This window comes from Entelurus aequoreus, linkage group LG03, assembly GCF_033978785.1.
Source record: "Entelurus aequoreus isolate RoL-2023_Sb linkage group LG03, RoL_Eaeq_v1.1, whole genome shotgun sequence".
Taxonomy (NCBI): domain Eukaryota; kingdom Metazoa; phylum Chordata; class Actinopteri; order Syngnathiformes; family Syngnathidae; genus Entelurus; species Entelurus aequoreus.
Window position 1 is genome coordinate 32,761,147 of NC_084733.1, and position 23,112 is coordinate 32,784,258.

At 40.7% G+C, this 23,112-nt stretch overlaps 2 protein-coding genes across 3 annotated transcripts in view; one reads left to right on the forward strand and one right to left on the reverse strand.

The window, feature by feature from the left end:
* Positions 1–12,275, reverse strand: part of rpap1 (RNA polymerase II associated protein 1) — a 40,287-nt gene extending 28,012 nt beyond the window's left edge. Inside the window, exons 1-9 of the mRNA XM_062041634.1 lie at positions 12,015–12,275; positions 11,160–11,362; positions 4,939–5,087; positions 4,678–4,770; positions 2,335–2,509; positions 2,101–2,259; positions 1,770–1,958; positions 728–838; positions 547–644 (exon numbers count right to left, since the gene is read on the reverse strand). Coding sequence (XP_061897618.1) covers positions 547–644; positions 728–838; positions 1,770–1,958; positions 2,101–2,259; positions 2,335–2,509; positions 4,678–4,770; positions 4,939–5,087; positions 11,160–11,358 — 1,173 coding nt within the window. The 5' untranslated portion in view covers positions 11,359–11,362; positions 12,015–12,275. The remainder of the gene's footprint in view (positions 1–546; positions 645–727; positions 839–1,769; positions 1,959–2,100; positions 2,260–2,334; positions 2,510–4,677; positions 4,771–4,938; positions 5,088–11,159; positions 11,363–12,014) is intronic.
* Positions 12,276–12,358: 83 nt separating this feature from the next.
* Positions 12,359–19,276, forward strand: si:dkey-13p1.4 (transmembrane protein 151B). 2 transcript variants are annotated; one of them, XM_062041635.1, is made up of 2 exons: positions 12,359–12,797; positions 17,422–19,276. In XM_062041635.1, exons 1-2 carry the CDS (start codon positions 12,690–12,692, stop codon positions 19,009–19,011), a joined length of 1,698 nt encoding a protein of 565 aa, XP_061897619.1. In that variant the 5' UTR covers positions 12,359–12,689; the 3' UTR covers positions 19,012–19,276. The 2 variants fall into 2 exon arrangements, with proteins under 2 accessions (XP_061897619.1, XP_061897620.1); XM_062041636.1 differs by having other exon boundaries at positions 17,425–19,276.
* The last annotated feature ends 3,836 nt before the right edge of the window (positions 19,277–23,112 follow it).

The window sequence follows — 23,112 nt, forward strand, 5'->3', positions numbered from 1 at the left end:
ACGCATTTTTGCTCAAATCTCTCTATCAACCTATGACCTAAACAAAAATACTAAACATAATTAATTTTCCAGATTTTTTTAAAAACATTTTTAACCCATTGAAGGCCTTTTAATCAAATTATGTCACAGTTGTCAATTAGTATGAAGTTGCATAACATTAGATAAAGTATTTCAATAATTCAAACACATTATCTGATTAAAAAGGCCTTCAAAACGGTAAACATTTACATGTGAGTGTGAATGGTTGTCTGTCTATCTGTGTTGGCCCTGCGATGAGGTGACGACTTGTCCAGGGTGTAGCCTGCCTTCTGGCTGAAAGCATCTGAGGTAAGCTCCAGCCCCCTCACAACTACTACATGGATAAGCGGTAGAAAATGGGTGGATGGATGGATGTTTAATTATATTTTAGTTTAGGACTGAATTTTTTTGCAAAAACCAAGCAAAAAAGTATTTTTTTTGGTGGAGGAAAATACTATAATACAGGTAAAATATATATATTTTGTACTGTAAAATACAATATCATGAAAGAACATATTGCATATAGACCTCGGGCTCCTCCCCATGGTGGTGCAGACCCAGGTGGGTGGGCAAATCCTCCGTCGGAGGGATTAAAGTTCCGTTAAAATCAAAGCGGGCCTGCATTGCCTAAACAACACAAAAGCATAGAACCAGTTTTGTAGTGTTCAACTTCAGCAATGTATCTGTTGTTTGTGTTATGCTCTCCTTTCCTGTTTTGTTCGAGTTTTTCTAGGTGCAGGCAGGTTCCCCATCCACTCCAGCTTATCTGGCTCCACTTGATCCATGTGGACCCATTCCTTCTGAGGTCTTACTGGAAGATCTTTGTTTAAAGTCACACACATTGGAGACATTGGATTTAGAAGAGCTGATTTAGCATTGTTCTCCACACCACCAAGGACATATATTATTATTATAAATTAAACCGCGAGTAGGTGACAGCTTATTTGTTTTAGCATAATAAGTGAGTTAACAGCTCTGTAAATTATTTTGAGATATTCGATTACATAATCTTTCCTGTGAGCCACGATCATAACTTTCATCAGGCTAAGTAACAGAAAAGCAAAAAGTGACTTTCTAGCTAATCAAGCAAAAGTAAAGCCAGTGTTTACAGTAGCTGTATGCGTACAACTCAGTCATGCAGCAGAATGAGCCTATTTATTTAGGTTACAGAATTATATAATGGGGGAGAGAAAGATCAGGGAGAGAGACAAGTGCTGTGCAGGAAGCAACATGTCCAAGAGAAAGAGAAATGAAGGAAAACTGTTGAATATTTAGAAATACATTTTAAAAGTTAAACCGCGACCCCGAAAGGGACAAGCTGTAGAAAATGGATGGATGGAAGTTAAACAGGGGTTGGAGTGCTGTTGTTTAGTACAGCCACCAGAAGGCGACTTATAAAATTATAAAGGAGTTTTGTTTTGTTAATTTAGACATGTACAAAATTAAAATGCAAGCTCTTTCGAAAAAAGATAAATTTGCTTTGGTTTTCATTCAGAACATCATTAGTTAGTAATGTCAATTTATGGGAAAAACAATGGGACAGAAGTGCAGAAAGTTGGCAGGCATCAAGTACAATTTATCTCCTAGACTGAACAAGCAAACTGAATTAGGACTGATTAAAGGATTTATCGAGCTTAGCAAAGTAAAAAGACAAACACAAAACCTAAGTGCATTAAGTTCATTTGGATCTCCACCAGCCAAAAGCAAGAGGTCAAAGGTAATCAGGAAGTTAGTTTTTAAAATCCTCATACCAGTCTTTGCAGATTGCGGAGACACTTCTTCCTCTGCCATCATCACGTCTTTGAGTTTTGAAGAAGGCGCGGCGCCGCTGGAGGAGCCTGAACTGAAATGAACACTTCCTTCCCTGCTTTTGCCCTCAGGGTGTTTGCATGCGGAGCTCTCAGCTCGGCGGGATTGAACAAACTCCACCAGCCTTGGATCTGGCATGCAGAAATAATAGTTTTCAACAAGCGACCAACAAAATGAAAAAAAAGACAAAGGTCTTTGTGTATTTGTGCTGTTTGACTATCACATCATTGTATGCACACATATTAAATGATTACTAACAACTTTACTGCCTACCAAGCTGGTATAGGAGCTTATTTTGCTCCTCGAGTATCTCTGACTGGGACATAGCCAGGAGCTTGTCTTGGTTTTCCCTGTGGATCCTCCTGGTTTCATCTGAGCTGTTTGGGCCCCCAAGTCCCTGACCAGACACCAGCCTTGAAATTGACACCGACACTTTTGAGGAAATTAAGTATTTTACCACACAGTTATTTTTCAAATAAAGAGAAATAAAGCAATACGACTACTTACGATTACTCAGATCTATATCCATATTTCTCTGTGGAGGAAGGTTCTGCTCCCTGGGTTTGGGATTCTGTGGGGTTTGCGACGGGAAGTGTAAAGGAAGCTTGCCCTCTTTTAGTCTCTGAGCAGCGATCTGATGAGCAAAGATGCTCTTTTTCCTACCCCTGGTAGGGAAAGTATCCTGCTTGACAAGGGGAAAGATGGTATTAATGTTCAGAAACCTCTTAAGCAGTGTTACATCTGTAGTTTTTAAGCAAAACTCAGCATTGTACATAAATAATACAGTGGTACCTTAACTTAAAAATGCCCCAACTTAAGAGTGTTTTGAGATAAGAGCTGTCTCTCGGGTTATTGTTATTTTTTAGGTTACAAGATTGAGTTACAAACATCCCCGCCATTAATTGGGTGTACCAAATGTCACAGTGAACTCCATCAGATCTGCCCAAAACATCTGGTCTTACTCGATGGCATTAGCTTCAATTAAATTCATTGTCATTGTCACAAGAACAACAAAATTAAGTTAAGAGCATCAACACTGCATAGTTTGATGTAAAGTGCCACGTGTTCCTAAACCCCAGAATCCCCATAAATAACCCAGTGTAAACATTTGACAGATTAAAATGTTTTGCGTCCTTGCAACATTGTAACAGATACATGGATATAGACAAGAGTGCAGCAATGCAAAGTGTAGTCCAGAGCTATTGTTGGTAGATGTGCATGGTTAGTGTCCATAAAAGGGGGGCAGAGGGAGGTAGGGGAAGAGGGAAAGGGATTAGGGGTAGTGTTCAGCAGCCTTATAGCCTGAGGATACAGATTGTTAGACAGTTTTGTTGTTCAGGCCTGTATGAACCTGTACTATCTGCCTGAGGGCAGCAGGTGTAACAGATGATGCGCAGGGTGGTGACGAACACCCAGGATATTCTGCACTCTCCTCAGACAGCGAGTGGTTAAGATGGAACTGATCTCTGGAAGAGTAGTCCCAATGATTTTCCTCTATCCTATAGCTAGAGATCAACATAACTTTGTTTTTCCAACAATGAGAAGGAAGAAAGTAAGTGTGAAGTTGAGACAATTATATATATTATATATATATATATATATATATATATATATATATATATATATATATATATATATATATATATATATATATATATATATATATATATATATATATATATATATATTAATAATTTAATTAAAGAAAGAAATCATTACAAACATGATCCTCAAATTGGTGAAACAAAGCGTTGGTCAAAGCAGTGTCTGTTATCAATGGGTACTCGGCGCCATTTTGCCTTCCTAGAAGCAAAATGCCCAATAGCTTACATTGTTTTCAATGTATAAACATTTGTTCAGAGTTCCTCGAAAGGTAATCAAAAAGGGCGAAGAGAGTCTTAATACCAATGTCCTTGACCAAGCCACACACAAAGAGGTTGCAGGCATTAATGTTTTTCCAAGTTTTGTTGTGTAGAATGAGGTCTGGAGCACAAGATAGTCCGACATGTCTGGGAACTCCACCGGCGGATAATTCTTGATATCACCTGACAAATCTTATTTTGATAAAGTATAGGGAGGTATTCCATTGCATAGTTTGATTTTTGCTCGTATCTGCTTTTTGCGGGAAGATCTAGGCCCCTTGCATGCTCAGAGAGTTTGCGTGCTGCTTGCTGCACAACACTGTTTTTCACTTCTGGGAAGAAGTCACATGAAGGAATACAAGCAATTCTGCACCAAACTGAAGCATCATGAGCCTAATACCAGCCAAGAATGTTAAAATAATATCCAAACCGCGGAAAATGATCTATGAAAATATGGGAAAGCTGCTGATGGTGTGTTTGACAGAGAAGAAGCTGGAAAGAGATACCGTAGAAGTCTGCTCTCCAAGTGATGCTTTATATTGTTGTTACATTACTTTATAAAACATATGCAGCTGTTAGTAGTACATTCTTATGTATTGTTTTTTTATACAATATTTGTTATCCAAAAGTTTGTTTTTATTTTTAAAAGGTATGTTACATGTTCAAATGGTGCTGTTTTAGGGGACCAAGTACCAATTAAATTGATTTAAATTAATTTTGATTGGAAACGTTGATTTGAAATACAAGTGTTTTGAGTTAAGAGCTCTGTTGCAGAACCAATTGGGCTCATAAGTTGAGGTACTACTACATACAGAAATCAAAATAATCACATTTATTATTATGATATAAAAAAAGAGACTAAAGAGAGAGAACGAATATGGGAATTTACTTGTATATATCTTAACACACATTATTTACCATGACTGTAAATATTTTGATCTTTGAGACATTTAGAGCTTGTGGTTAGTTTTCATGTATTTACTTATACCTGAGTGCTGCTTGCTGAGCGGTGTAGTACTTTGGGGAACGCCATGCCTGTAACTTCTGGTAGAGATATTGGAATGGAAGTGGTATCTCGCTCCTTAAAAGATAAAAGAAAAATAATAATACGAAGTCATACATGTAAATGACAGAATATAACCAAAACTTTACAAGACTATAATATCTGCTCATTTATTTGTTTCCAGCTGCTTTCGGGAGGATACAAACAAATTAATTATTTATATTATCCTCCACAATGCTTACTTACAACGATCTTGGAGAGCACAGCACTGATGTGGGTGTCATGTCTGTCCAGTGTCACACCAGCGTCTTCATCCTCGAAGGTGACGCAGCTGTTTTTGAAGCGGGACTTTTTGGGAGGTGCTGGTGTTAGAGAGGGAAGCTCATCCGGAAGATCTTAAAGCAAAAACGTTTATTTTGAAGTTTATATTCAGTATAGAGAAACATATATATACCGGTAGCTACATTTGTGGTGCCACCTATAGGCTGTGTTAAAAATGCTTTGGGTGCTAGCATACATATAATACAGATATCCTCAAAGTTGGTGTAGTCATTAGAGAAATGGTCAATGAATTATGGACAATTACTTGTTAAGGCATACCCACCATGCAAATGTGTTTTGGTTGATGGCGGCCATGTTTTTCAACTTACACAATCCGACACTTGGGGTTTACAGGGTTTCTCCTAGATTGCAAAGATTCCTGGGACGGTGGAGGCGTGTTTAGGGGTGTAGTGGAGCGTGGTCACTGTGATGTCATTGTATAATTTGCTATGATAATGAGGTGGCGACTTGTCCAGGGTCCTACAGCCCGAATGCAGCTGAGATAGGCTCCAACATACCCTGCGACCCCGAAATGGATAAGCGGTAGCAAATGGATGGATATTATTTAAACTGAAATAACTTAGTTGTTAACTGTAGGTCAATAATGCTTGTCTTTTTCTCAGACAGACAGGGCTTTGCTGTCCGTAACACACACACACACGCACGCACACACACACCGCACAGTGAGCTAACGTTATGCTAAAAGCTAATTAGCCTTCACCTTAAGGACTGCGAGCGAGCTGAGCTGCCGCTTATGTTTATAGAACGTCAACGGGCTCATAGTGATGTTACTAGTAGTTGACTTGGAAGTGTTTATTATCATTTGGGGAGAGTCCGCTGCATTATGTTCACCTGCTAAACACCTTTCTGCTCACCCCACCGCCTCTCCTCTCTGCCTGCCTGAGCACTGACTACATGCGCTCTGAATACGCACTGCTGATTGGCTGTTACATGTGCTCTGAATACGCACTGCTGATTGGCTGTTACATGCGCTCTGAATATGCCCTGTGAGTGCGTAAGGCGGCCGCCTTAACAACAAAGCGCTGCGGGAAACCCTGTGACATGTTTTGACGTTGGATCTGTTACAATACAAAAGTCTCCTTTCGACCTCTTCCCGACCGTCTTTCATTTCTGTTTAACTTTTATGTCATCTTACTTACTAAATCAGTCACAGCAACAATTTAAATGTTATGTTATCACTAAACCTTAACCGTAATCTGAACACGGAAGTGAAGCACCACCCACCTGAATGACGCGTGCAGCAGGCATTTGCTGCAGGGATGTTGCCTCTTCTTAAAAATAGTCCTTTCATGTCAGGAGAACAACATTGCCTTGGCTTTAAACTTGATATTTCTATAAAATAGAGGACTTTCCTTTGTCCATTTCTGCTCGCTTGTGGCTCATGAATAACCAGTGAACAACAGCAAAGTTTCCCCCCGCTACGGAACTCCTTGAGGGTCAAATGGACATTTGTGCGTTAATCGCCGGTTAAAAAAATTTGTGGCGTTATGAAATTGACAATTAACAAGTTATCGCGTTAACTTTGACAGCCCTAACATATATATATATATATATATATTAATATGCATATACATATACTCAGGGCTCGAATTTAACCACGGCAACAACCGCGACCGCCCTCATCATTTGCCATAATGCCCTAAAAAATTGACCAACATCGGCGGCAAGAACATGTCGTGACCGCCCTTGACTTTTTACTTGTTAATGGACTAGGGATGTAACGGTAAACGGTATAATGATAATTTGCGAAAAAATTCCAGACGGTTAGTAATACCGTCTAATTTTTTAATTACCAAAAACCTGTCATTTATTAATCCATTTTAGGCTACACGAAGTCAGGCGCACGTGCACCAGCGTCGTTTGGCTTGATAATCATGGCGAAGTAACTACACAGACTTTGCTCGGGAGATTTCCCCTCGGAGTAAACAAAGCCAAGCGCTTGGTTTAACGTCATTTTCCCTCGCTTCCCGGCATGCGCTCAAGAGCGCACTGCTGTGTTTAGATGGAGACAGGTGTGGCCAATATTGAAGACAGACGTACTTGTCCCCACACTAAAAGTATACAGCGAAGGAGAAAAACTATATCCTGCAGTACCATGAGCTAATGCAATGAAATTTCGTTCTTATCTGGGCTGCAAAGTTCAAATTTGAATGACAATAAAAGGAAGTCTAAGTCTATTTAATGTTGCTTTTATTTTCTCAATACAGCGTCCTTCAGCTGCTGTGACTGACAGTTAATGAGGTGAGGAAACATGCACATCACATGTGTGTTTTTCATGTCACAAATGTATTACTTCAAAAACCATTCATGTGACACAGCATTTTGTTAATGTTTTATTGTGTATAGTTAATTCCTATATGACATATTTCTGCTCAAACTCTAAATGGATCTGTCCCAATACAGCATCTACATTTACATATGAACGTACATAACTTAAATAAATAAATTAAAAACTCCCTCTAGCGAAATGTAAAAATAGAGATAAAGGCATCATGTAATGACAAAAACCTGACAAGTTGATATTATTACAGAATAAGAAAAACCTAATATTTGTCTTTAGATATATGGATAACGTTTATCTATAGCCTTTTTATTAGACATTACAAATTACATGAGGGTATTACGTTTACACCCCAACACTACTTTACCGAACAATCAGTAATCATAATTTCAATATTGATAACAATAATCTTAATTATTACTTTGGCCATAATTGGCAGCCCTAGATCTCATACACGAACACTATTTTTATCTACCGTATTTTCTGGGCCATAGGGTGCACCAGATTATAAGGCGCACTGCCGATGAATGGTCTATTTTTTATCTTTTTTCATATATTAGGCGCATCGGATTATAGGGCGCATTAATGGAGTTATATATATATATTTTTTTTTTCTAAATTGAAAACACTTCCTTGTGGTCTACATTACATGTAATGGTGGTTCTTTGGTCAAAATGTTGCATAGATTATGTTTTACAGACCATCTTCAGGCCGCTTTCTGACAGTCACTTCAGGATGCGCCGTTTTGTGGGCAGTCTTATTTACGTGGTTCACCTTCGGCAGCATCTTCTCCCCGTCATCTTTGTTGTACCGGTGTAGCGTGCAAGGACGGGAGTGGAAGAAATGTCAAAAGATGGAGCTAACTGTTTTAATGACATTCAGACTTTACTTAAAGGCCTACTGAAACCCACTACTACCGACCACGCAGTCTGATAGTTTATATATCAATGATGAAATCTTAACATTGCAACACATGCCAATACGGCCGGGTTAACTTATAAAGTGCAATTTTAAATTTCCCGCTAAACTTCCGGTTGGAAACGCCTTTGGAGGATGACGTATGCGCGTGACGTAGCCAGTGAAACAGAGGTATGGCTCCCCATTGAAGCCAATACGAAATAGCTCTGTTTTCATCTCATTATTCCACAGTATTCTGGACATCTGTGTTGGTGAATCTGTTGCAATTTGTTCATTGCATTATGGAGAAAGAAGCTGAGCAAGCAAAGAAGAAAGTTGTCGCTGCGAAGCGGATATTTTGCGAGGGAAGTCAGCAACACAACACAGCCGGTGTTTCATTGTTTACATTCCCGAAAGATGCAGTCAAGATCGAAGAACTCGGACAACAGAGACTCTTACCAAGAGGACTTTGATTTGGATACACAGACGCAGACGCAATACCGTGAGTACGCAGCTGCGCTTCCAAACATTTGATCGCTTGCCCGTACGTGCGTGTCACGTACGTAACTTTGGTTAAATATATAAGCTTTATGAACCTTGGGTTAGGTGAACGGTCCTTTGGGCTGAGTGAGTGTGTGTGTGTTGTGCAGGTGTTTGAATTGTATTTGCGGGTTATATGGACGGGATCCCGTCCATATAACCCGCTCGAGCTATAACTAGCTCGAGCTAGTAGCTAGGAGCTAGGAGCTAGCATAACAAACACCTAGGTGTTTTTATGCGGGATTAATTTGTGGCATATTAAATATAAGCCTGGTTGTGTTGTGGCTAATAGAGTATATATATGTCTTGTGTTTATTTACTGTTGTAGTCATTCCCAGCTGAATATCAGGTCACCCCCGGCTCTCACAGCATCTTCCCTATCTGAATCGCTTCCACTCCCCACTAGTCCTTCACTTGCACTTTCCTCATCCACAAATCTTTCATCCTCGCTCAAATTAATGGGGAAATCGTCGCTTTCTCGGTCCGAATCGCTCTCACTTCTGGCGGCCATCATTGTAAACAATAGGGAACTTTGCGGAAATGTTCAATTGACTACGTCACGCTACTTCCGGTAGGGGCAAGCCTTTTTTTATCAGATACCAAAAGTTGCGATCTTTATCGTCGTTGTTCTATACTAAATCCTTTCAGCAAAAATATGGCAATATCGCGAAATGATCAAGTATGACACATAGAATAGATCTGCTATCCCCGTTTAAATAAAAAACATTCATTTCAGTAGGCCTTTAAATCAATAACGGAGCAGCATCTCCTCATCCGGAAACAACACCACCAGAAACGTGTCCCGTGAAAAACCGTCCAACCGGAACTCTAATAACTAATGTTCCTTGGGTGAATAATGTAAACTCACTACACTGGTATGTTTTAGCACTTTCATGGCGAGTTTATTGATAGATGTAAGTAAGAACTTTACACTACTTTATATTAGAAATGGCAACAGCGGAGGATGAATGTCACATAAGAAGATAGAGAAAAAGAAGAAGCTTATCGACTACGGCGTCGGCGCGGACGCACGCAATTTCTCAGGATTTATGCAGATCCCAAATAGAGATGAGCAGGTACCAGAAGGTAAGAAAAGTTGCTTTTGCATAATATTGCGAAACAAAATGCCAGATACACTTATCATTACACCATGTAACAAAAGAAATCGCTTCGATGTGGGTTAGCTCAACCAAACGTATTCCTTACATAAGGCGCACCGGGTTATAATGCGCAATGTCGAGTTTTGAGGAAAAAAAAGGATTTTAAGTGCGCCTTATCGTCCGGAAAATACAGTATGTGGACAAAACGTGCAGTTACGTCTTATGGCCATTAGGTGCCATCTTCAACATTCATATTCATATATATATATATATATATATATATACATATATATATATATACATACATATGTATATGCATGTTCTAATGTTCTAATCATATTATTACTACAAACAAATATATATATATATATATATATATATATATATATATATATATATATATATATATATATATATATATATATATATATATATATATATATATATATATATACAAAAATATATATTTTTAATATTCTTCCAGTTAAGTGTCTTCAAAATGACAATATAAAGATCCAGTGTAACAAATGTAAAACAATAATGTTCACGTTAGTGTTTTTTAACTTATGACTTCAGAGAAACTGTGTCTTCTGTAGTGGACATATCACTTTGGAAAATGCTGATTATCAGAAAGATTAACTGACAGTTGAATGTTTACTAATGTAAATACCTCACAAATTGATGGTTGGCCTCCTTGGCATCAAATATATTTTTCAGGTTGTGGTTTATCAAGTTGCTTCCCACAGTGCAATGTCACCAAACTTTTTTTTTGTCCGCCCGGCGTATTTCCTACTTAAAACATAGCTAACAAATTAATTTAAACCGCAAGTTAATTCAATATTATTGAAAAAAATGTGGGTTAAAACATCACAATTTCTAACCAGCTTTATGTGTCGTCTTAGAAACACTCCAGATAAAGGTGGCGACTTTGCCTTGCAGTACACAGACCACAGAGGTTGTGTTTTCACCAGGGTTTGTTTGTCTGTTAGCAACATGACTCAAAAAGTTATGGATAGATTCTAATGAAAACTTCAACTAATGTCTGAAAAAAAAAATGTTTTTCTCTAGTTTACAACCTCCCACACATGGCCCACACTCGCACTACACAGGGAATTTTGGGAGATGTAGTTTACTACCAGACCAGCCAATTCAAAAGTGCCAGAAAAAAATACACTGACCAAGGTTTACTTTTATACCGCAGCACATCACGGTATTATTTTGATGATTTTGATATCAAAATTCCACGGTATTTATAATATTGGTACACTCCTATTATAGTGTTGTTTAGGATGGAGCTTAAGTCTAACCTTCAATGGTGACCACATCCCTCTGACTCTCGTCAGTGTGACCAATATGAGCGTCCTTTGCGTCTCCCCCTGCCTCGCCTCTCCTCTTGTCAGGACGGCGGAATACGCTAGCAGCGGACAGACCTCCAGACTTGATGAACTCCTGCTGCTCCTTCAGGAGGTCTGCCTCCGAGTCTGTTGGCTTGGGACGTTGCAACATCCCTCTAGAGAAGAACAGTAACAAGAAGAAAGCTGCCTTATTTTCTATATTGCTTGTTATTAGGGGGACAGGTGAGCTGGAGTCCATCCCAGATGACTTCATGCTTCTTGCATGACACCCTCGCACTTGCCACCTGTCCATCACAGGGCACATATAGACAAACAACTTTAACATTTGTCTATGAAGGTTCTCATTTAACATTGACCCAGATGGACAGTTTAGTCTCCAATGAACCAAACATGAATGTGTTTTGGATTCGGGAGAAAACCAACAATACGTATATCGCTAGCTGATAGCGCTTATTGTGTTGATGCCCCATTCAAATAAACTATTGGCAGGCATTAATATTTGATGGACAGGTATAGCGCAATGTGGGACCCCGTTGGATGCCACTAATAGAAATAGTAGTTCCGCCTCTGTTGAGACCTACACACGACGTCACAACAGTCCAGTGGTACTAATACTTTTATTGAGTGTATTGTACCATTTAGGATAAACTGCAGGCTTAATATAAATAAAATATATTCGTTTGGTGGCGGATTGTGTTATCACGTGTAGCTAAGTTTACATTAAAATCCTAAAAAAGTGACCCAAGCGGTAAAATCACATCTTAGAACACAGACAATGTGTTACATTGAGCAAAAGGAACTACTTACACGACAATACGGCTACAAAATTGCTGTTTTAGATGAGGTTTTGTGAGTTGGGCTAGCTAATCTGACTTTGTGCATGCTTTGCAGCAGCGAAACTAGCCAAAACACGGAAGTTCTCAGATGTGACGTTAAACATAATACTTTCAAAATAAAAGCCCGGCCCTTAAACGGAAATGTTATTTTATAACATCATCATACACATTGCGTTAAATATGTTAGGAATGGGGTTTGCAGGATATTTAGAGGCAAATGTCGTTCAATCCTGTCGTTGCAATCACAATTTACGTGATAGCAGCCTGAGGGCATGTTTTATTTTTATGGTTTCCTCCCTTGCGCGGACTGTATGGGACCGTTCAATTGAGGATGCTCGGTTGTGTCGAGACGTTTTCAAGCCCACTACGAGAATTGCATTTTTGCTGACTGCACGATGGTTAACATTTGCTGTCTTTGCTGCGGTGAAATCCCTCAACCCCGCCCCCCTCGGTCGGACCAGCCGGGACCACCGCGGGATCCCCGCAGCACTGTGCAGCTGCAGCCTGCCGGCTGCACGAGCAATGATGGGCTGACGGGGAAACCTAAAGGGGAAAACAGCAAGAGTAGAGCTGTATATATGATCCACGATGCAAGGAAAAGCCAGTAAATAAATACAACGAGAGTCTGACATGCAAGACGTGCAGGATGCTCTCCACCGACCCGGACTCTGCGGAAGACACCGAGGCCAGTGCTCACAATGATGCTGAGCAAGAGGAGCAGGATGACTCTCCGGCTGAGAGTGATGTGGAGGAGGTAGGAGTAGTGCATCACATGGCCAAATATATTAATGCTTAGAAAGGTCGTTTTTGTTTATTATAAGTAGCCTACAACATATAAGTGTATGACTCAATATTGTTAACTTTTAGGGAAATAAGTACTGTAAGATCATAAAAAAACAGTTTACACTTGTTCTCATATATGGGGTACTATAGACACAGGGGCACTCCAGGGGGTACTTGGGATTCTGAATATGAACTGTACACACAAAAAAATGCTGAGTTACTTTATCAACCCAACTGCTGGGTTATGAAGTGCGTAACCTATTTGGGGTCATTTACATGGTAGTTTATGTGCAACCCAATGCGTGGGTTTAAAATCTTTATGAGTAAACACACACGAAAACAATGTGAATCCTTACATAAATATGTATTTACAGTATTATATTTATGTATAATGCTAAAGTGTTAAATGTTTGTGTTGACATAAAAATATCCACAAATGATTTGCTTTGTTTTTGGTTACAGGACTGAACATAAGCTTTATCTCAGTAATAAATCAATGATGCTAAAGCACTGTTGTACAGTATATCATCTTTTTTACAACAACAAATCCACAGAAAATGCTTTTCTCCCAGCTGAAAATAATATTCAACAGGGAAAAGGGTTTTATTTCAAGAAAGTAATATTTTTTTTGCAAAATATTGATTATGCATATTAAGTAGAATATGAATGTATTGTCTTGTTGTTTTTTGCACATTAGAAATGTGTGCTTTTATTTTGTTATTTTTTGATTATTATTTTGTTTTATTCTTCACACTGTCATCCCAAGACAAACTGCCTGTTTGTGTTGCACAAACAGGTCAATATAATCATTGTAAATAGTCAGCCATAGAAAGAAGGTAAAATACTCAATTACTATTTTTTTGTTATGATTTTATCATTTAAAATGTACATAAATTATAATCTAAAAATAATTGCTAACATTTAGGAAAATTATGGATTTTGAGTTTTTTTAATTCCTGTATTTTTAAATACATTGTGTTTATGTCTATATTCTGGCATTCCTCACACTGCTGTCGATTATTTGGTGATTATTAAATACCACCAACAAGCGTCCTGCGATTGAGCCATCATCATATGCAACTCTTTTTTTTTTTTTAACGAATCTGCATCAAAATATTATATATATATGGGTGAATGTGGAAATACTGTCAAAGCGCTTTTGAGTACCTTGAAGGTAGAAAAGCGCTATACAAGTATAACCCATTCATTTATTTATTTATATATATATGTATATATATATATGTTTGAAAGTTATTTAGTCAAGAAAAAAAGGTTTTCATGAGTTGAAATGTTGGCCTGATACTGACTCAATGGTTAAAAAGATTGCAATACATTGTTTGCACGGAGAAATGCATACAATTCATCCTCAAGAGACCATGAATCTCTCCAAAATGCTGCCTTAATCCATTCAAAGTATTACATACAGTACATAAAAAAAATACAAACATAAGATCATTTATGTTTGTGTCAAAGCCATGGCTGCCAAGGGTCATCATGGTGGTTCATCTGCCAATTGGAACCCCCCCCTCCTCCCACCCCCCTATAAATCAAGTGCAGTTGAAACAGCGGAGTGACATCTCTTCTTCGCCTGAGTCAGTCCCGTAATGGATGGGTTGTTGTCAGCAAGAATCCTTTCACTCCATTAAGCACAAGCGGTTATGGGTTGACAGAACAGCATCCCTTGAGAAGGACTTACAACTATTAACCAACAAGATGAGGACAAAGTTGTTGGGTTTTTTTAATATGTGGACTTTCCAAATGATCCAGCTTGAACTAAATGGGTTATAAATGGGTTATACTTGTATAGCGCTTTTCTACCTTCAAGGTACTCAAAGCGCTTTGACAGTATTTCCACATTCACCCATTCACACACACATTCACACACTGATGGCGGGAGCTGCCATGCAAGGCGCTAACCAGCAGCCATCAGGAGCAAGGGTGAAGTGTCTTGCCCAAGGACACAACGGACGTGACTAGGATGGTAGAAGGTGGGGATTGAACCCCAGTAACCAGCAGCCCTCCGATTGCTGGCCCGGCCACTCTACCAACTTCGCCACGCCGCCCCCTAAACATCTGATTGAATTGCTTTGAATGTATTAGGGAACAAGTAATAACAAGTAACATCTATTAAGGGGGGCTCGTGAGGTAATGAGGGGGGCTTTTGTGGGGGGTGTGGGGGAAAACATAAAAAAAGGGCGTGGCCTAAATGTTGTCCAGGGGAGTCAGTGGGGGATGACATCAAACGCAGTGGGCGTGGTCTAAACCGGAATTAAAACTGGAAGTAGGTATATGTTATACCTACTTTATACCGTTTTCAAAGTACGCCATCTTTTTTGTAGTCCAAATGTCATAATGATTTATGACTCCTAGGCAGAAGTAGTTATTTTCTCTTGTAGTTTTTAAGGAATCCGCCATCTTTTTCTAGATTCACCATACTGTACCTGTTGTACAGTGGGTTTGTCCAAGATTTGTTTTTTTTAACAAACATAGGACATTGTTCGAGCCTTCTGTACTTTAAAGAGTAAATTTGGACAGCCATCACGATCATTCACAACTCAATGACATGTCATACATCTATTCCCTAATGACATGATGCTGGGCTGTATTTAAAGGTAGGTGGAATAGTATTGGATCTAAGTAAGTTTTCCCAAAATGCAACGGGACAGTTAAAAACGGCAACCACAAAGTGCAAAGAAGACATTTTTGCATTTGGGTTCCTGTGACATATATGTCCGTCTACAACAAGATGATTAAACCCACCTGAATTCTTGGATTGTGAATAAAATAAAGTTCACAGTGTCTATGAATGCTGCCATTCATCCAGGTCATTGTCTCAGGGCATTCAATCGATCGCAACTGGACTGTTTGGTTTGTCTTGAAGCCTACTTGATGAGTCGGCTTCATCAGTTAATGCTTATAGACTAATGGTAAATGGTAAATGGGTTATAACTTATACTTGCATACCTTTTTAAGGAACTCAAAGCGCTTTGACACTATTTCCACATTCACACACTGATGGCGGGAGCCGCCATGCAAGGCGCTAACCAGGAATCCATCAGGAGCAAGGTTGAAGTGTCTTGCTCAAGGACACAACGGTCGTGACTAGGATGGTAGAAGGTGGGGATTGAACCAGGAACCCTCAGGTTGCTGGCACAGCCACTCTACCAACTGCGCCACGCCGTCCCCCTTAGACTTAGATTGGTCAGATCTAGTCTTAGACTTAGATTGGTCAGATCTAGTCTAGCCGCTGGTGCCAATACCTCAGTAGGCTTCATCAGTTCATGCTCATAGACTTAAATTGGTCAGATCTAGTCTTAGACTTAGATTGGTCAGATCTAGTCTATCCGCTGGTGCCAATACCTCAGTAGGCTTCATCGGTTCATGCTCATAGACTTAAATTGGTCAGATCTAGTCTTAGACTTCGATTGATCAGATCTCATCTAGCGGCTGGTGCCAAAACCCCAAATATTTATGCTCCAAAAACCAGGAGGGTATGCCTGGGCAAGGATGGTTTCGCCCTATTGGAGTGAGAAAAACAACTGTTTTGATGCAAACGAGCCATCCTAACTGTCAAAGCCAACAACAGTCGTTGAAGTGCAATTTCCCCTCGATAGCATTGAGGTATTGTGTGGCAGAACGATCGCTGCGGATCGACTACTACCAGTCTAAAATAGTCAGAATCCCCCACATAAGCATTTCATTCAGTTGTAAACAAATGGCACAAATGGCTTTCTGGTCGCCTTCAGCGACCAGAATGATTCGAACTCCTGTTATTTATTGGAGGCTAAATTGCAGAGTCTTTTGGGAATGGTTGAGAGGACAGTGTTGTATGTGGGAGACAAGTGGTGTCGCAGACCACCTCCTCTGATCATGGATGGCTTTTCAACCTTGACATAGATGACTTCTCTTACTCCTCTTTCGTACCATTAGTCCTCCCTGTCCAGAATATTTACATTTTTGTACTCAGAGGAGTGCTGTTTCTCCCTGAGGTGCAGGCAGACAGCTGAGTGTTGGCCTGAAGAGTTTTCCCGTCTATGCTGTGCCATGCGTCGGTTTAGTGGTAGTTTTGTTTCGCCAATATGAATCAGTGCATTCATCATTACACTGGATAGCATGGGTGTGGGGTGTCTGGTCTTTAGGATGCACTAGCCTCTGTCTCAGGGTGTTGCCTAATTTGAAGTGTACTGGGATGTTGGGTTTGTTTAAAAAAAACCTTCTGAGTTTCTCAGATAGACCTGATACATGGAATTCCAACTGAATCAGTCTGTGAGCATCAACTGATGAAGCCTACTCGGATGAGAGGCGAAACGTCTTCTAAGACAAACCAAACAGTCCAGTTGCGATCGATTGAATGCCCTGAGAAAGTTCACAGTGTGATGTGAAAACGGCTAAATCAGTTTTAATGACATACTGTAGTTTTAATTGAATCTCCCGAAGCTTTCTTTCCTTTGATTTACTTGGTGCTTATATAGGCGTGCAGAAGCCTCATAATTTACTGTCTGCATTTATTAACATTTGCAGTACAAGTCATGATATAACAGCTAATTTTTCTAAGTGCCTATTCTTCATCTTCTTTTTTCTCTCTCTCTCTGCAGCAGCGTCCTGTCAAGCAGTCATTGGGAGCCTGCGTGTGCAGAGAGTCTCACTGGCGCTGCCTGCTGCTCTCTCTGCTCATGTACAGCTGCGTGGGCGCCGTCAGCTGGTGCCAACTGAGCCGGGTCACCAAGATCAGCTTCAACTCCGCCCTCACCTCCGCCTTCACGGCCTCCTTCGCCCCCTCCCTGCAAAGGATGGGGCCTGGAGGCCACTCCATGATCTACCACGACAGCCCCTGCTCCGACGGCTACATCTACATCCCCTTGGCCTTCCTGCTCATGCTGTACGTGCTGTACCTGGTGGAGTGCTGGCACTGCCGGGCCCGCAGCGAGCTGCAGTGCAAAGCAGATATAGACAGCGTGTACGAGCGCGTGGTGCGGATGCAGCGAGCCCAACCCTGCATTTGGTGGAAGGCCATCAGCTATCACTTTGTGCGCAGGACACGGCAAGTCACCCGCTACCGCAACGGGGACGCCTACACCACAACGCAGGTGTACAACGAGAGGGTCAACACGCATGTGGCGGAAGGTGAGTTCGACTACAGCCGCTGTGGCATGAAGGATGTGTCACGTGACCTCAAAGGGTTGGAGGAGCATCCCGCCACCCGCCTGCAGTTCACCAAGTGTTTCAGCTTCACCGAAGCCGGCCCGGAGAACGACTACCTCAATCAGCGAGCGAGGTTCTTCTCCGAAATCGAAGGTCTGGATGATTACATGGAGGCCAGGGAAGGCATGCAGCTGAAGAATGTAGACTTCAGGGAGAACCTGATAGCGTATGTGCACCCAGATAAGATGCCCTGGTACACGACCCAGGTGGCCTTCTGGCTGGCGGCTCTCTTCATGCTCTCTTGGCCTTTAAGAGTCCTGATGGAGTACCGCACTGCATACGTGCACTACCGCATAGAGAAGCTGTTTGGGATCGAGTACACCTGCAGCGGCGCCTCACCGTTAGACGAAGACAGGACCGTTAGTAGTGGCTGCACTATCCCGAGAGTGGACACGCTAGACAGCACGGAACTGGAGTGGCACATCCGCTGTAACCACCAAGTGATCCCCAGCTACTCCGAGGCCATGCTGATAAACCTGAGCGCAGACTCTTTGCATGACACCGAATGCACCACATCCTCAAACTGCTACCTTCTGGACCCCAGCCCCACCACTCAGAGCTACGGCGCGCTCCAGAGTCAAGCCGGCGACAGAAGCGGACGGGAGGGCAGGAGCAGCAGGAGGATGAGGAGGAGGACCAACACCAGCTCGAGCTGCTCCTCCCTCTTCTCCTGCCAGGGGGCACGCTTCCGCTCTCGCCTGTCCTCGGCCACGTCGCGCTTCTCCCTCTGCCGTATGTACGGTTCGCGCCGCACAGTGGCACTGTGGAGGAGCCGCAGCAGCAACATGACTGACGAGCGCGAGGGAGGGCGCTCGGACTCCAGTCAGCTGGCCCTCAGCGACAGTCCGCCCAATTACAGCGACGCAAGATTCTTCCCCGTGCTTATCGCGCACGGGCCTGATGGTGGCGGGTACGAGGATGGCGAAAGGGCGGAGCGTTGCCACATAGAAATAGACTCATCGTGCGTGGAGACGGCTCTGTGAAATTTACTCCAAACTTTTTCCACCTGCATACTGACAAATGAAAGGATGCGGGAGTCCATTTTGCATTTTGTAGAACCAACAATATGCTGAAAGATTATATGTATACACTGCAAAAACTTACCAGGATTTCACAGTATTTTCACAGCATTTTTTCATAACAAAATACTGTAATCATATTCCACTGTAATATCACAACAAATTACTGTAAATTCAAGGTACCGTAGATTACGTTGCACTTTCTTGTTCAACTGAGAGAGTATCAATAAATTACAATTGTGAAGTTACAGCATGTGGTTGTAATTTTATTGTAATTAACTATAAAAATGTATTAAATTAAAATGTAATTAAAATTAATTTTAAAAAAATTGATTATTAGATTTTATTGCAATAACTCTAAAATTACAACTGTGAAGTTACAAAATGTAGTTGTAACTTTATTGTAACGAACTATAAAATCACAGCTCTGCATTTACAGTAAATTTCTGTGAAGATATTTCACAGTAAATTACTGTATATGTTACTGTGAAAGTAATGTAATTGTCAGCCAGTAATTTTTGTGAATTTTCAATGGAAATGTTTACAGTATGTGCAGCTCAATCAATTTGAATATATTTGAAAAGCAAATTTGTTTCAGAGGCCCTATTCCAAATTCAGTACAGTATATCTCATAAAATGTAAGAAATTGTGATAAAGTGTAATTTTGTGAGCTGCAAACACTTCCCGAGGCTATAATTTGTTCATATGTCTGAAATATTAAACTTCTAAAATCAAATACATTTTGCACAATATTCTCATTTATTGAGATGCATGTCAGCTTTGTGTAATTTGTATTTTAGCAACCTAACTTTTTTATCACTTTCATGAAGCATGTTATATCATTTATCTGATCCTAAATTAAGCATTTTAAAGCAAAAAATGGCTAAATGAACTAAAAATATCAGTAGTATTGGCCACTAGAAGAGATCAAACCAACCAGAGCACGCTGTTCAGTACTGGGGCCTACGATTCATCAGCATGACTATATTGGATTTAAAAAGTTTATTTTGAACATGCATACAAGACAAAAGGGTGTTATTTTGGGCTCTCATTATGTTGAAAATTGTATTTTGAAGGTATTTAACATGTTTGTAGGCTGTAGCCATGAAAATATCTGACTTATAGTTAAAGATTCCTGCTGCACGGAAATTCATTTATCGCAGTAATGTCAGGAACCAATCAACAGCGAAGGACAACTACTTTTAAAATGTGCCAGAGGGCCAATACAAATAAAGCTGGGCCACTATTAAAAGGTTCTCTTACCACAAATTCAGCCTCTTTGCTGCAGTGGCGGCGTGTTGATGATGTCAAACAAGGATGTGCAGATTAGCTGTCAGCGGTCATCATCACGAAAAAAACCCCCAAAAACAATAATTATAGGATAATATGATGATATGATATGATATGATGCATGATTACAACCATTTTATACATTTTTCTCTGCTGAGTTTGCACTTTTCCTAATCATTTGCTGGGCAGAAACCTCAGATCAGGGGTCCCCAAACTACATATTGCTGGGTATTGTGGCCAAACAGCTCAGTTTTTGTTTCATCTGACCACAGAACTTTCCTCCAGAAGGTCTTATCTTTATCCATGTGATGTCAGATGAAACAAAAATTGAGCTGTTTGGCCACAATACCCAGGAATATGTTTGGAGGAGAAAAGGTGAGGCCTTTAATTCCAGGAACACCATGCCTACCGTCAAGCATGGTGGTTGTAGTATTGAAGTTTTGCTGCCAATGGAACTGGTGTTTTACAGAGAGTAAATGGGACAATGAAAAAGGAGGATTACCTCCAAATTCTTCAGGACAACCTAAAATCATCAGACCGGACGTTGGGTGTTGGGCGCAGTTGGGTGTTTCAACAAGACAATGACCCCAAACACACGTCAAAAGTGGTAAAGGAATGGCTAAATCAAGCTAGAATTAGGATTTTAGAATGGCCTTCCCAAAGTTCTGACTTAAACCTGTGGACAATGCTGAAGAAACAAGTCCATGTCAGAAAACCAACAAATTTAGCTGAACTGCACCAATTTTGTCAAGAGAAGTGGTCATAAATTCCACCAGAAGCTTGCCAGAAGCTTGTGGATGGCTACCAAAAGCGCCTTATTGCTGTGAAACTTGCCAAGGGATATGTAACCAAATATTAACATTGCTGTATGTATACTTTTGACCCAGCAGATTTGGTCACATTTTCAGTAGACCCATAATAAATTCATAAAAGAACCAAACTTCATGAATATTTTTTGTGACCAACAAGTATGTGCTCCAATCACTCTATCACAAAAAAACAAGAGTTGTAGAAATTATTGGAAACTCAAGACATCCATGACATTATGTTCTTTACAAGTGTATGTAAACTTTTCACCACGACTGTATATTTTTTGGGGGTGAATTATTATTTTTGTTAAATCTGTCCTCAGATGATTGCGCAACTCTTCATCAACCTGGTTCATATGGCACATGTCCGTGTCTGTTGGTCAGCATGTCGCCAATATACTGTAATGTTTGCAGAAACATCTATGATATAAAATTACTTTCTACAGCCCGTGTAATGTATTTATTGTGAGTGTGACATAATTTTACTGAATTTGACTAATAAACTCTCGCTCACCAGCAGCTCATGTATGCTCCATACATGGCAGGGGCTTGTAGCTGCCATCCTTCTACAGCAGACCTGGGCATTCTGCGGCCCGCGGGCCGCATCCGGCCCTTTGTGCGTCCCTGTCCGGCCCGCCTGAGGCCAATTATAAATTACAAAATAAATGTAAAAAAGTATCTATGTCGAGTGTGCAATACAACGGTGCTGCTTTTGTTTTGAAAATCGTTATTTGTATTACTTCCGTGTGGACGTATGCGTGTGCGTGATTGTGAGTGAATGTGAACAGCCGCAATCACAAATTACAAAATAAAGTTGAAAAAACATCTATGTCGTGCGCGCAATACAACTGTGCTGCTTTTATTTTGAAAAGTATTATTTATGGGCGTGTGTCTGTGTGTAACCTGCGAGTGAAGGTGCACATGCAGCGACAAGTGATGCACGGTTTACACCCAAGACGCTAAAAAGAGATATGTACTATCATCATAATACAGTCATCACACAAGATAATCACATTGAATTATTTACAATCCGGGGGGGGGGTTAGGTTTGGTTGTTATCATCAGTCATCAACAATTGAGAACAGAGAAATGGATTTTGGAACAGTGTAGGTCTGACTTGGTGGGATATGTACAGCAAGTAGTGGACATAGAGAGAGAGAGAGAGAGAGAGAGAGAGAGAGAGAGAGAGAGAGAGAGTGAGAGAGAGAGAAAGAGAGAGAGAGAGACAGAGAGATATCAGAAGGCATATGAAAAAGTATCTGCATTTGATTGTTTACATTTAATTATTAACAATCCGGGGAGGGTTTTAGTTTAGGGTTGTAGCTGCCTGGAGGTGTACTTTTATTGCGGTTTTGAAGGAGGATAGAGATGCCCTTTCTTTTATACCTGTTGGGAGCGCATTCCACATTGATGTGGCATAGAAAGAGAATGAGTTAAGACCTTTGTTGGATAGGAATCTGGGTTTAACGTGGTTAGTGGAGCTCCCCCTGGTGTTGTGGTTATGGCGGTCATTTACGTTAAGGAAGTAGTTTGACATGTACTTCGGTATCAGGGAGGTGTAGCGGATTTTATAGACTAGGCTCAGTGCAAGTTGTTTTACTCTGTCCTCCACCCTGAGCCAGCCCACTTTGGAGAAGTGGGTAGGAGTGAGGTGGGATCTGGGGTGGAGGTCTAGAAGTAATCTGACTAGCTTGTTCTGGGATGTTTGGAGTTTAGATTTGAGGGTTTTGGAGGTGCTAGGGTACCAGGAGGTGCATCGAAAAAGGGTTGAACGAGAGTTCCAGCCAGAATCCTCATGGTGCTTTTGTTGACCAGAGAGGAGATTCTATAGAGAAATCTCGTTCGTTGGTTGACCTTTTTGATTACCTTGGTTGCCATTTTATCACAGGAAAGATTAGCCTCTAGAATGGAACCTAGGTAGGTGACCTCATCTTTCCTGGTGATTACAATGTCACCCACTTTTATA